The sequence below is a fragment of the Oratosquilla oratoria genome, chromosome 11 (assembly GCF_046742065.1).
Source record: "Oratosquilla oratoria isolate Oo_2021 chromosome 11, ASM4674206v1, whole genome shotgun sequence".
Taxonomy (NCBI): Eukaryota; Metazoa; Arthropoda; class Malacostraca; order Stomatopoda; family Squillidae; genus Oratosquilla; species Oratosquilla oratoria.
This window is the reverse complement of record NC_134787.1, coordinates 29,782,190-29,796,297: the sequence shown is the minus strand read 5'-3', so window position 1 is coordinate 29,796,297 and position 14,108 is coordinate 29,782,190. Positions and strand designations below refer to the sequence as shown.

Genomic DNA, 14,108 nt, shown 5'->3' with positions numbered 1-14,108 from the left:
GCCAATCGTTAATGTAATCCACTCCTACAACTTCAAACCATTCTTTGACTAGTTTTGCTGTGTGTGCAGGGGCACCATCCTGCATGAACACCTCACTCTTACAGGCATCAAAGCAATTCTCGAGATGGTCACACAACAGTTCCAAATACAATTCCTTGTTCACTGTTGTGTTTTTAGGTAATATAACTAGCTTGCCCACACCATAGTACCCAAACGCACCCCATACCATGACACTATCAAGGTGCCCGTATGGAGCCTAACCTTACCTCCTCGGTTCCCAGTAACATTAAATGTAGCCTCATCAGTCCACAAAACCTTCTCCCACTTTTCATTGTCCCAATTCAGATATTTCTTACAAAATTTCACACAATTGTGTTTCTGTTTCTCCGTCAGAAGAGGTTTGCATCGTGGTGCCCGATGCTCATAAGACAAATCGTCCCTGAGGCAGCGTTGTATTGTCCTAACAGACACATCTTGCAGGAGTTTTGGATTTTTTTCTTTCAATACTTTAGCTGTTATCCTTGGTTCAGCTTCCACCTGTCTTTGGATAACCTTCAGAGTCCTTTTTGATGTCTTTTTAGCTGGTCCAGTCCTCTTGACTTGGAGTCGGGGATAATCACCTCCCGCTGTCTTGCATTTCTTTGTCCATCTCTGGACACTGCGCAACAATAATCTGGTCTGGATTGATATATCCTTGTTAGACTTTCCTGCCTTATAAAGTGAGCTTATTGCTGCAATTTTCTCCCTTGTGAGCTCTGGGCCTCGTGGCATTATTACAAAAATTCCACAAAAACACAGCATGTCAGAGCGGAAAAAAACAATTGATGCGGTCACGACTAATCACAAAAAGCAACTGAGTTATTCAATAGGCAATTGAAATCTTTATTGTCTGCATGTGGGACTTAAGCTCCGCCTACTCTACCATGTGCTTTCACGCCAATACCTGTGTCGGTTTTCTTAGGTGTATAATGGGGGTCCTTAACCCCTTCCATACAGTGCCGCATACGTAGGCGTCATGAGGAGCAAGTGGACACGCAAGGCTGCCATATCGGCGTCTTGATTATATTTATTGTAGTTGCCCCTCCGTAATGACATACTTTCTAAACTGAATGTAATCACATTTTCTATGGTTATCAAAATTCACAGGTGAAAGAGAGAACGATCGATATAAGCGGTGACTATATTTTATGATGCGGTATTATTATGACACGTCGTATGGCTGGCATTGGTTGCTGCCCGCGAGATTTAAGGCCCGTACTGAAGAGGTTAATAATTTGTCACAGGTATTGGCGCACATTTTTCGCGCCAATACCCATGGCGTCGACTGTAAGTGCCTTGAGGGATTAAAAAGTGTAATGAGAAATAGACATTTGGGAATAGATGCGAAGAGGAGATTGCATGAAGGAGTGATTGTGCCGACAGCACTGTATGGGGCAGAAACATGGAACATAAGAGAGTAGTTTAAATGTGTTTGAGATGAAATGTCTGAGAAGTATGGTAGGGGTTACTAGAATGGATAGAATGAGAAACAAGGAGGTGAAGAGGAGAAAGGTGGAAAAGGAGATGGGAGATAGGGTTGATGAAAGAGTAATGGAATGGTTTGGACACACAGAAAGAATGAGTGAAGAAAGATTAGTAAAAGGTGTGTGGAAGGCAAAGGTGGATGGAGTGAACATGAGGGGTGAGGGAGGATGAGGTAGATGGATGGTGTAAAGGGGTGTTGAGAAAGAGGGAGTATGTTTGTTGAGGAAGGGAGAAGATAGAAGATAGGGGGATTGGAGAATGGTTATATATGGATGATGCTGTAATGCATGGAAAAGAGTGGGTGGGGGATGGGGGTTATAGGATGGTTAAGTGTGAATGATATTTTGATGCAACCTGAACTGATTTCTTCCCATCTTCCCTTTTTCTGCATGAGGGGACAAAGAGGAGGGGGGTTGCCAATTAAATGAAGCTGCCTTGCTGTGGATGTGCTGTGTTTTGCTGCATTGATTCTGACCTAGGACAATGGGTGAGAAGCAGGGATGATAAGTCATCCAGGAGGATCAGAGGAGGGATTAAGGAAGTTAGTGACAGAGTTTGGGAAGGTGTGTGAAAGAAAGAAGTTGAAAATAAATGTGGGTAACTGTAAGGTGATAAGATGTACAAGGGGAGAAGGTGGCATCAAATTGGAAGTGAGTATTAAGGGAGAGAGACAGGAGGAAGTGGATAGTTTTGGATAATTGGGTGCAAATGTGACGTTAAATTGAGGAGTGGATGTGGAGGTAGAACGTAGATTGAGAGAAGCAAGTAAATGACTAGGGCGATTAAAAAGTGCAATGAGAAATAGACATTTGGGAATGGATGTTAGGAGGATATTGTATGAAGGAGTGATTGTGCTGATAGCACTGTATGTGGCAGAAACATGGAATGGAACATAAGAGAGGAAGAGTTTAAATGTGTTTGAGGTGAAATGTCTTAGAAGTATGATGGGTTACTAGGCTAGATAGAGAGAGAAACAAAAGGAGGTGAGGAGGAGAGCGGGGTTGGAAAGGGAGTTGCAAGGTAGAGTTGATGAAAGAGTACTGAGATGTTTGGATTTATGGAAAGAATGAGTGAAGAAAGATTAGTAAAAGAAGTCTGGAAGACAGAGGTGGAGGGAGTGACAAAGGATGAGATGGATGGATGGTGTAAAAGGGGCATTGGGAAAGGGGGAATGTCTTGAGGAAGGAAGGGAGAAAGCAAAAGATAGGGGTTAGTAGAGAATGGTTGTGTATGGATGATGCTGTGATGCATGGGAGTGGATGGGGGATGGAAGGGGTGAGGGAGTAGGAATGATATCTTGATGCAGCCTGATAGGATTTCTCCCTGTCTTTCTTTTTTTACATGAAGGGACAGAGAGGGGGGGTCACTGATTAAATGAAACAGCCTTGCTGTGGATGTGCAGTGCAGTGGGCAAGATGCAAAGATGACCTGTTATCCAGGAGGAGCCAAGGAAAGAGGGAGTGAAGGTGGTGAATGGGAGTGGAATATAGAGGGATGAAATGGGTAGGAATGAATTTATGGCTTTGACTTTGGGTGCCTCCCTGATAAGAGGGAAAAAGCTGTGGGTATATATATGTAAGTATTATTTTACTGAGGTGGAATGTAGATTGACAGAAGCAAGTAAATGCCTTGGGGGATTGAAAAGTGTAATGAGAAATAGACATTTGGGAATGGATGTTAAGAGGAGATTGTATGAAGAGTTGATTGTGCTGACAGCACTGTAAAACGGGTGGAAAAAGGAGTTGAGAGATAGGGTTGATGAAAGAATATTGGGATGGTTTGGACACTGAAAGTGAGTGAAGAAAAATTAGTGAAAGAAGTGTGGAAGGCAGAGGTGGATGAAGTGAACATGAAGAGGTAAACATGGATGAGATGGATTGTAATAAGGGTGGCCAATGAAACGCTGAATATGAATAAATTAGTAATTGTACTGCACTACAAAGACAATACGTGCGCTCACGTTAGAGATGAGACCAAGACTAACTGATGCCAAGCTTACTTAGCATGGGAAATCATACACAATTCATCTTGGTTCTCCTACAAAAAGATGGGAGCAGTGTGCGTAGAACCTTTGTTCTAGGCACAAGAGCTACACTGGGCTACATGAGAGGTAATGTCCAGTTGTATTTTTGGCCAGTAATACTTCTTACTTGCCATAGCCAGAGTTTTGTCATCACTTGGGTGACCAGCCTGAGGGACATCATAAGCAAGGGACAAAACAACAGGAACCAGGGAGTCAGGGATCACTAGTTGTGCCACATCCTGCTCAAACACTTCCACATTACAAATGAGAACCTTGTCCTGCAAGGAAAATTGGGACAGGGGAACAGGTAAATCTGGTATCATCACCATACTCCAAAGCATAGATAACAGCAGACTAAACAGGGTTCTCATGCTGAGCTGTGGCCAGATCCTTCAAAGAGAAGTTGTCAGTATACAATAGTAAATATACAATACTACAAGTATGTATTCATAATATACAAGGAATGTTTAATGGTATCATTACAAGATGGATGGAGTTAAAGGGGTATTTGAAAAGAGGGGGATGTCTTTTGAAGAAGGGAGAATACAGAAGGTAAAGATGAGAGGAGAATGGTTATATATGGATGACGCTGTGATGCATGGATGGAGGTGGAGGGTTAGGGAGTATGTGTAAAAGATATTTTGACACAGCCCAAACGGATTTCTCCCCATCTCTTTTTCTACATGAAGGGACAGAGATGGGGGTTGCTGATTAAATGAAACAACCTTGCTGTGGATGTGCTGTGTCTTGTTGCATTGGTTCTGATCCAGGGCAGAAGGCAAGATGTAAGGATGACCCATCATCCTGGAGGAGCCAAGAGAAGAGGGAAGGAGGAGAGGTGAATGGGAGTGAAGTATGTGGGGATGAAATGGGTGGGAGTGGGTTGCTTTTGACTTTGGCCACCTCCCTTGCAAGGGGAAAAAAGCCCTTGGTATATGTACATACATATACCAAAGGCTTTTTCCCCCTTACACGGGGGGTAGCCAAAAAGAAAAAGGCATAGAAACCATTCCCACCCATTCCATTCTGTACATATTCCACTCCCCTCCACCCTCCCTCCCTCTTATCTTGGCACCTCCTGGATGACAGTTCATCCCTGCATCCTGTCCACTGCCCTGGGTCAGAAGCAGTGTCACAAGACACAGCACATCCACAGCAAGGCCACTTCATTAATTTGGCGCCCCCCCCCCCCTCGCCGTCCACTCATGCAGAAAAGGAGAAGACGAGGAGAAATCCCTTCGAGCTGCATCAAATTTCTCATACATACTTCCTCACCCCCCATCCCCATACTTGACATATGAGGCATCTAGACTAGAGAGGGAAAAATGCTGATGTCATGCATAATCTATATTGCCTCTTAACATGAAATGCTCAAAGATCCATTTTTTTGTACTGTGGAGGTGTGGCATTTCCCCCTTTCTTCTCTAGATGCCTCATAGAAGTACTAATGTGATTGGCAGGAATGTGGAATTGATGAGAATTCAGATGTATTTGTGTTATTGACAAAATAATATATTATCAGCCAGTCAGCTCGCATGATAAAATCATTAATGCCATGAAAACTGTGATAAGAAGACCCGCATTATAGGCAGGTTACCTGTACTGACAAAACTATTTTCCAATTTTTTTGAGGTATTCCAAATTACTTGAGACCATCTCAATTTTTTTAGATTATCCTATTATCTTTTGGTTTCCTTTGTAATGTATCACATTTTTATACGTAGTTGTTCAATTACAGGGAAGAGCTGGTGAGCATTGATGATCTCGTCAAGTCACTGTCATATATCTGCCACACCCCAGATATATCCAAGGTAGAAATGATCCGTGCAGTGCTGGACAAAATGGATGATGATCAGGATGGAGCTGTCAAGATTGAACATGTGCTTAAGGTTCTTGAGCTTATTACAGAAGAACAGGTTGTTGGAGTATCACAACATTTAGTAGAAGATGTTATTGATATGGTTTCTAAAGAGGAAAAGTTGGAAACTGCAACATTGATTCAGAGGGCTCTTAAATCCTCTTTGGATCATGCACAAGCAGCCAGCAAGGAGGAGGAAGCAGTCAAGGCCACAGCTGAGAGCAAGATCAGAGATGCTGAGGTTTTGGTTGATACTGCTCCCATTTTGGGAGACAAATTGTGTGACAGCAGCAAGGTCATGGAAAAGAACAAATCCCTCCATGACACTAAAGAGGATAAGAAAAAGGCATCTCAAACTCAATGACCAAAACAGTAGAAACAAGTACAATAAATTAAGGCTCATTTTGTGTGATTTGTTTTATTGTTGTATTTGTTGTTAATGGAATATATATAGAAAGCTTATATAAAGAAGGATTGATGTCTATTTTATTTTTCATTTCTTGATTATAAGCAAGTAACATCATGTGTATATAAGGTTATGGGGAGAGGTTCTCTCCTTGCAAAACCTAGGTGCCAGGTAACGTAGTTATGTCAAGCTGCAAAGTATCTCTAAAATACAGAGAAGTCTTGATATTGTGACGTGTATGTGTATTCGACAGGTAATTCAGATATGTAACCGTTCCCCCTTTTGTGTAAAAATGAAGATGCCCATCATATGTACATCTATACACAGGTAAATAGTTTTGGAAATAAAGGGGTAAATTATTTGCAAGTGTTCATCTTGCATTGACCTTTCTCTCTGATATGAAGGGGAATTGTATCTGTGATTAGATGTGAATGCATGGATATGCTTGTGATTATAATGTCTTAAATGGGTGATTACATTCAAGCCCAACCTTTGCTGTAGAGTGAACTTGAAAATATACTTACATTCATATATACATATGCCCAAATGTCCTTTCCCCCTTATAAGGAGGGTAGCAAGCCAAGGCATGTGCCCTGCCTTCACCCATCTCACACCTATCCAACACCTACTTGTTTTCCCATTCATATGACTCTTATGGATGAAGAATCATCCCTACCCATCTCCCACTGCCTGGGTTAGATGCAATGCAGCAAGACACAGCACCTCCACAGCAGGGCCCAACAACCAAAGCTGATTTATCCCCTCTGTTCTATTACTTGGCAGCCTTCCATCCTGATTCACTCAAGAATTTATTGAGCAGACAATAAGAAATCCCTTTGGGCTACATCAGTTTATCATTCATTTACAACTACTCTCCATCCACACCGATCTCTTGTCCTCTCCCTTCCTTGCATGACATTCCCTTTCTAGCCAAGGCCCACTTCACCCCATTCATCCATCCTATTCTCAGTTTTCCCCTCAAGTTGACTTCACCCACCTTTGCTTTCCTCACTCTTCTTGCTAATCTTTCTTCACTCATTCTTTACATATGCTCTAGCCATCTCAGTATTCTTTGATCAGTCTTATCTGCTTTCCACCTTGATGTGACAGTTAAAGGGCAAGTGTTATTTTAGAGTAGCCAATTTATTCAGTGATCAATACAAGGGCACATGTGGCGTGTGAGGGAAATAACAGGACTCTGAAGATACAGGCACCTCTGGGGTGTCCTCAGCCCCACAGGGTGTGATGTTACCAGGTGTTAATTAGGTTGTTTACAAATACACCTAGTAGCACTAGTGGTAAGACAGATATATGAGAAAGCTATGGGAAAAGGTAAGGATGTTTTTTGGGCTTTTATGGATTTGGAAAAGCTTGCGACAGGGTAGACAGGAAGGCACTGTGGGAGGTATTGCAGATATATGGGATAGAAGGAAAACTGTTAAGAGCAGTCAAGAGTTTTTGCAAGAGTAGTGGAGCTTGTGTTAGGATTAGAAATGAAGAGAGTGAATGGTTTGAGGTAAAGGTGGGACTTCGTCAGGGATGTGTTATGTCTCTGGCTGTTCAATCTATACATGGATGGGGTGGTGCGAGAGGTGAATGCAAGGGTAATGGGTCAGGGGTTGGAGATGGTTAAAGAAAATGGAGAAAAGTGGGAAATAAGCCAGTAGTTGTTTGCTGGCAACACTGCGCTTGTAGCAGGATCAGAGGAGGGATTGAGGAAGTTAGTTTGAGAAGGTGTGTGAAAGAAGGAAGCTGAAGATAAATGTGGGCTAAAGTAAGTGATGAGATGTACAAGGGGAGAAAGTGACACCAGACTGGAAATGAGCATTAAGGGAGAGAGACTGGAGGAAGTGGATAGTTTTAAATACTTGGGTGTGAATGTGGCAGGAAAGGGAGGAGTGGGGGTGGAGGTAGAACGTAGATTGAGAGAAGCGAGTAAAAGCCTTGGTGGATTTAAAAATGTAATGAGAAATAGACATCTGGGAATGGGCAGAAACATGGAACACAAGAGGAAGAGAGGAGGAGTTTGAATGTGTTTGAGATGAAATGTCTGAGAAGTATAATAGGGGTTACTAGGCTAGAAAGAGTGAGAAATGAGAAGGTGAGGAGGAGAACAGGGGTGGAAAGGGAATTGGGAGATAGGGTTGATTAAAGATGCAGGGATGGACCATCATCAGGGAGGAGCCAAGATGAGAGGGAGGGAGGGGTGTGAATAGGAGTGGAATATGTGGGGATGGAATAGGTGGGAGTGGATTTTATGCCTTTGTTTTTTGGCTACCTCCCTTGTTTGGGGGGAAGAGCCTTTGGTATATGTATACGTATGTATGACATCAGTATGCTTCAATGTCTGTATTCCTACATACAAATGTCATTATCCTATTAGGTGCGTCTCTTTGACACGATGGTATGGATTCATGTGGCACCCTGGGTATACATGTTACAAGGGTGCCATTGTACTCTTGCATGGATTACACATCTTGCTACATAGTGCACCATAGCAACTAATACTGCAGTATGATTCTTTGATTACATCAACACTACATTACATTATATTACACCTCGAGTGAGGGATGGGTGTGGTTTTGACATGTGGGAGTTGAGTTTGGTTAGGACCACTGTGATCCTTACACCATTATTCTTGGCCAGAAAGACCATCAGGTGGTACCACTGAAGGATCCTCACTGAAAGGCATGATGATACCTTCCTGCACCATTGAATCAAGTTCTTCTTTCACTTGATTCTGAAATGTGATTGGTATCAGCCTGAGTGTGCAAATCAGTGTCACTCCATATATAGGTCATGGCATGGGGCGGGCGATGCCCTGGTGAGAAGCTCAATAGGATTATGCATGAGTATCTTTGTAATATCTAATGGTGCTGCTATGTCTACATAGCACTTCATTGAACTCTCGTGGTGTGGTGTTGCACACATTGTTGAATGACACTGCTCACAGTCTAGTACACACACTGATGTATGGCACTGTGAACATTTCTGTCAACACCTCATTCATGCTGCGCCTACCAAATAATATATCATCTCTTGTTACTGTCAGTGTCACAGCATCTCGGAACCAACATCACTGTACCATGTTGTTGGGGTGACAATTAAAGGGCACGTGTTATTTTAGAGTAGCTAATTTATTCAGTGATCATTACAAGGGTATGTGTGGCGCATGAGGAGGCTAATGGGACCTTGGCAATGTGGGCATCTGTAGGGTGTGCCCAGCTCCACACAGTATGCAGTGTTATCAGGTTTTAATTAGGTCATAAATATACCTAGTAACCCTGTGGTCTGGCCGTAATTACATGCATGTGACATCAGCATCCTTCAATGTCTGTACTGCATACAAATGTCATTATCCTACTAGGTGTGTCTCTTTAGTGTGATGGTATGGGTCCATGTGGCACTACCCTGGGTATGCATGTTACAAGGGTGAGGAATGGGTGGGGCATGACACCTGGGAGTTTGGTCAGGTCCACCATGATGTGTACGCTGTTCTTCATGGCCACAAAGACCGTTGGTTAGTACCATACAAAGTCATGGACAGCCATGATGATACCATTGAGTCAAATTCTTCCTCCACTTAATCCTGAAATGCAAATGGTATCTTCCTGGGTGTGTGAATCAGGGTCACTGTATGTAGATCATGACATTGGGAAGGTGATGCCTGGCAAGAGGGTCAATAGGGTCATGCATCAGTACTTTTGCAAGATCCTACAGTGTCACCATGCTTACATAGCACTTCACTGAACTAGCATGGTGTGGTGTTGCACACATTGTTGGATGGCACTGTGCTTACAGTCTAGCAAGCACTCTGATGCATGGCACCATCATCACCTCGTTCTTGTGGTGCCTACCAAATAATATATCATCACTTGTTACTGTTACTGTCATGTATTCCTGGATTCTACATCACTATGCCATGATGTGTTGGAATGACAGTTAAAGGGCACGTGTTATTTTAGAGTGGCTAATTTATTCAGCGATCAATGCAAGGGCGCATGTGGTGTGTGAGAAGGTTAATGGGAATCTGGCAATATGGGTGGCTGTGGGGTGTGCCCAGGCCCGCAGGGAGTGTGACGTCGCCAGGTATTAATTAGTTCATTTACAAATATACCTAGTATCTCTGCTCTGGCTGTAATTATATGCATGTGACATCAGCATACTTCAATGTCTGCACTCCATGGGGTTTTTCCCCCTTACTAGGGAGATAGTCAAAGTCAAAAGACATAATTCCACTCCTACCCATTTCATCCCCACCCACTCCACTCCCATTCACCACCCCTCCCTCCCTCTTTTTTTGGCTCTTCCTGGATGACAGGTCATCCCTGCATCTCGCCCACCGCCCTGGGTCAGAAGCAATGCAGCAAGATACAGCACATCCACAGCAAAGCCACTTCAATTAATTAGTGACCCCCCCTTTCCGTCCCTTCATGCAGAAAAAGAGAAGATGGGGAGAAATCAGTTTGGGCTGCATCAAAATATCATTCACACATAACCACTCCCTGACCCTCCCATACCCCTACAAATGTCATTATCCTACTAGGTGTATCTCTTCAGCATGATGGTATGAATTCATGTGTCACTACCCTGAGTATGCATGTTGCAAGGGTGCCATTGTTCTCTTGCATGGATTACGCATCTTGCTATGTACTGCACCATAGTAACTAATACCACACCATGAATTTGTGATTATGTCAACACTGTATTACACTATACCACACACCTCACCTCACCTCATTTCTTACTTTATACATCCTCTTAAACCCCACTTCATCTCAAGTGCATTTAAACTCCTGCCTTCCTTAAATTCAAACCCTCTGCCCTTCACAGTGCTGCCAGCACAACCTTCCTGGACAGTTCTACCTCCTGCATTCATCTTGGACACCCACCTCTAAAAATATACTGCATGAAATACATCTGTAGATCACTCAGGGCCACACCTATGGGTGAGGGTTTAGTATTTGCCAAACATATGGACAAAAAAGTGATGATTGGCAACCCTTTGTTATGCATTCCTGTCCCACCTTCTTTTCTTCTTTATTATGGGTCTTCCTCAGTCAGACACACCAACAGATCCTAAAGTAGGTCTCATGCAAGGCAGATTCAAGGCAGCACTTCATATGTATTTAATCAGTCATTTTTGCTGCCACGTAGGAAATTTCTAGAAATACAGAGTAGTAAAATTAGATATGTATAATTTATTGGCATTTCTTATGCATTCATGTTAATGTATAATGAATATAACTGGATAGCATGTGATTTTGGTTGCTGAAGGTTTTCGAGATATATGCGAGGGCAAGTAAAGTTCCAGAAAACTAAAGAAAGAGCAAGAATAGTTTCACTGTGTATAGGTAAGGGATGAGAACATAGATGGAAGGTCTAATTATTGGTCTGTTGCCCGAAGTCCTTTGTAGGAGACCCATGGCTCCTAGGCAACTGGCGTCATCCACCAGGTTGGCCCATAAGTCACTCAAGGAAGAAACATTGTCTTTTCTGGGTATGTCTAGAGTGGATCAATGTAGGATGATGTATTCACTGTATTCTGTGTGATTATTGAATTTGGGGCACTTCTTTTCTGTTCCTCTTTCTCTTTGGAGAGTTTTTCTGTAGAACTAATGCCTGCAGGGATTTGATGCAATGTTTGGTGGTCAGTTTTGAAGTGCTAGCTTTTTGCATTCAGAATGTCAGTGCGTATTTATTTACCTAATTGTACAATACACCTCCAATAACCTACCATCTGCACCATACAACACATTCTTACATACACATTGACACTCAGATTACAAAAACTAGCATTCCAAAATTATATGAGTAGTATGAATTTTTTCTTTTTTCTTTCTTTTTCTTTTCAACACTACTTCTGACCCATCTTAGCTCTTAATGGATGATTAGTCATACCTGTATCCTGTCCACTGCCCTGGGTCAGAAGAAATTACATTGTTTCATCTTGCTACAGGAAGGAATAAAAGGATCAAAATCTACTACAAACTGTAGGTTAGGAAGTGGTGCTGCCTGCATCTGTGGTTTATCCACCTGAACATTTACATTATCGCCAATCCCATCAGTGGGCATGGTAGCACTTAAATGAGACTTTTATTCACTTTGCTGTGGTCACTATTATAGAACAGATCACTAGTTGCAGTGAAGTCTTTCAAATAATAAAATCCAGCAGTTACAGTGCCTCGACCACATGACCTCAACATTAAGAGTCCAGTCCTCTAGCATCATGCTACATAAGATAGGATTGGGGGTCGGGTAAAAGTTCAGATGAATGAGGTGTAGGTGCAGTTAGCATAGCTTCCTAGCCTATAGATTTTAGCAGGTTCCAATCCTTTTAACCCTTTCCTTCTTGTACTTCAGATGGGTTGGTGTGATTGAGTTGTGAGTCCTAGTGATGCTAGCAAGTGGGATGTAGTGGTTTATGTAGGAAGTTCTTGGACTATGTAGTGACCTAGTTGTGGAATATGAGGTCTGGAATAATTTTCATGTTCTCTTCAATTTAGTGAAATGCCACTCTTATATTTTTTACAATATTATAGGTCCCCTACATGATTTTCTCCTTATGACTTTCTGGCAATAGATCATCTATAATAAGATTCAGTCAGGACCAAGACAGGTACCTACAAAGCAAAGCTGCCCATTTTCAAAACCAGTCAATTCCTTTATGTCTACCAGGAGGAATAGCCCTGAGGGGATGGCACTCAGTCCCTGGACTGGGCCCAAGATCTTTCTTTATCAACTTCAGTTGTGTTTCTTAAACTTTTCCACACTTAGAGGGCTGACAACAGGCTAAAGATCTTCCCTCCCCACCACTTTAACCTCTTCAATACAAGTCAAATATTCATGCACACATTAGCTGCCTGACATATGATGATGCATCACAATATGTGCATCATAAAATATAAAGTTACAGCTGTTATACTCATTCTCTTTCACCCAGAATGTAACCACTGAAAAAGTGATCAAGCCAGTTCACAAAATAAAAGGGTCACTCAGCTACAACTACAAAATATAGTCAGGAAGCCAATGCTGGTATCCTCATGTACTCAATCATGCCTCATGACGCCTTTGTAGGCGTCATTGCAATCAAGAGGTTAAGCTGTCCCACACTGATACAACACAGATAAATCCAAAGTTTCTTCCCAAAGAGATCTGTGGTAGGTTCCAAGAACCGTTGCAACCACTGTGGGTTCGTGGGTTTTCTACTATGAAACTTAAGGGAACAGTTGATTAATTGTATGAAGAGATGATGAAAAAAATATATATATATATTATATATACATGTACATATATATATATATATGTGTGTGTGTGTATATATATGTGTATGTGTGTATATATATATATACATAAGTATATATATGTATGTGTATATATATATATGTATATATATATATATTATATATTTGTGTATATATGTATGTGTGTGTATATATATACATATGTGTATATATATATATATATACATATGTGTATATATATATATATAATATACATTTTTATCAACCACAATGCACTTTAATTATAAGCCATCAACATCGGGAGACCTGATGGAGGTCAGCATGCAGAAATTGAAACGCAGTACGGCCAAGGACTCGAACCCTGGCTAGCATGTGACAAGTGCTAGGGACTTAACCGATTGCTCCATCAATGTCACATGCTAGCCAGGGTTTGAGTCCTTGGTCGTACTGTGTTTCAATTTCTGCATGTTGACCTCCATCGGGTCTCCCGATGTTGATGGCTTAGAATTAATGTGCATTGTGGTTGATAAAAATGTATCACTATTCACTGGGACCCATTCAGTGTTGTACATATATATATAATATATATATATAGATAAGGCCACAATTGAAAAGTCTACATGCAAAATGTAATAAAAAAAATCTACATAGCATTTTGGCTAAATCCATTAACCGTAGTTCATTGCACCCAAAAGGAGTAGGAGCTAGTGATGACTGTGTGGTTGGTACCTGTGTTTGGATGACTGACACAATGGGAGATGTGCATCACTGAGTAGCATGCTCTGATTAGGAGAGGTTGTTGTACCTCTCTGCCAGCTGTCATTCTCACAGATATGAAAAGTATGTCATCTTGTAACTGCTTTCACCTCATCAAAATGGATTAGACAAGGCTTATATTACAGAAAAAAAATGTGCTTTAGCTCATAGAACAGGGAATGTCGGTCATTTGTGTAGCAAGAGAAATTAAAGTACGCAGAAAGACTACAAGCTGAAACACAGAGGCAGCATTATCAGCCAGTGCAGTTCCAGCAAGGAAATAGGGATCAGGAGCAG

General features: G+C 41.8%; 1 protein-coding gene and 1 long non-coding RNA gene across 3 annotated transcripts in view; one reads left to right on the top strand and one right to left on the bottom strand.

Annotated features, from left to right (window-relative positions):
* The window catches only part of LOC143029706 (mitochondrial proton/calcium exchanger protein-like), a 73,732-nt gene extending 67,560 nt beyond the window's left edge, over positions 1-6,172 (top strand). For both annotated transcript variants that reach the window (XM_076192555.1, XM_076192554.1), the window contains exon 12: positions 5,286-6,172. In XM_076192555.1, the coding sequence (XP_076048670.1) occupies positions 5,286-5,769 (484 nt within the window). In that variant the 3' untranslated portion in view covers positions 5,770-6,172. The remainder of the gene's footprint in view (positions 1-5,285) is intronic.
* The window catches only part of LOC143029707 (uncharacterized), a 33,471-nt gene that overhangs the window by 7,014 nt on the left and 12,349 nt on the right, over positions 1-14,108 (bottom strand). The gene's annotated exons all lie outside the window — the stretch shown is intronic.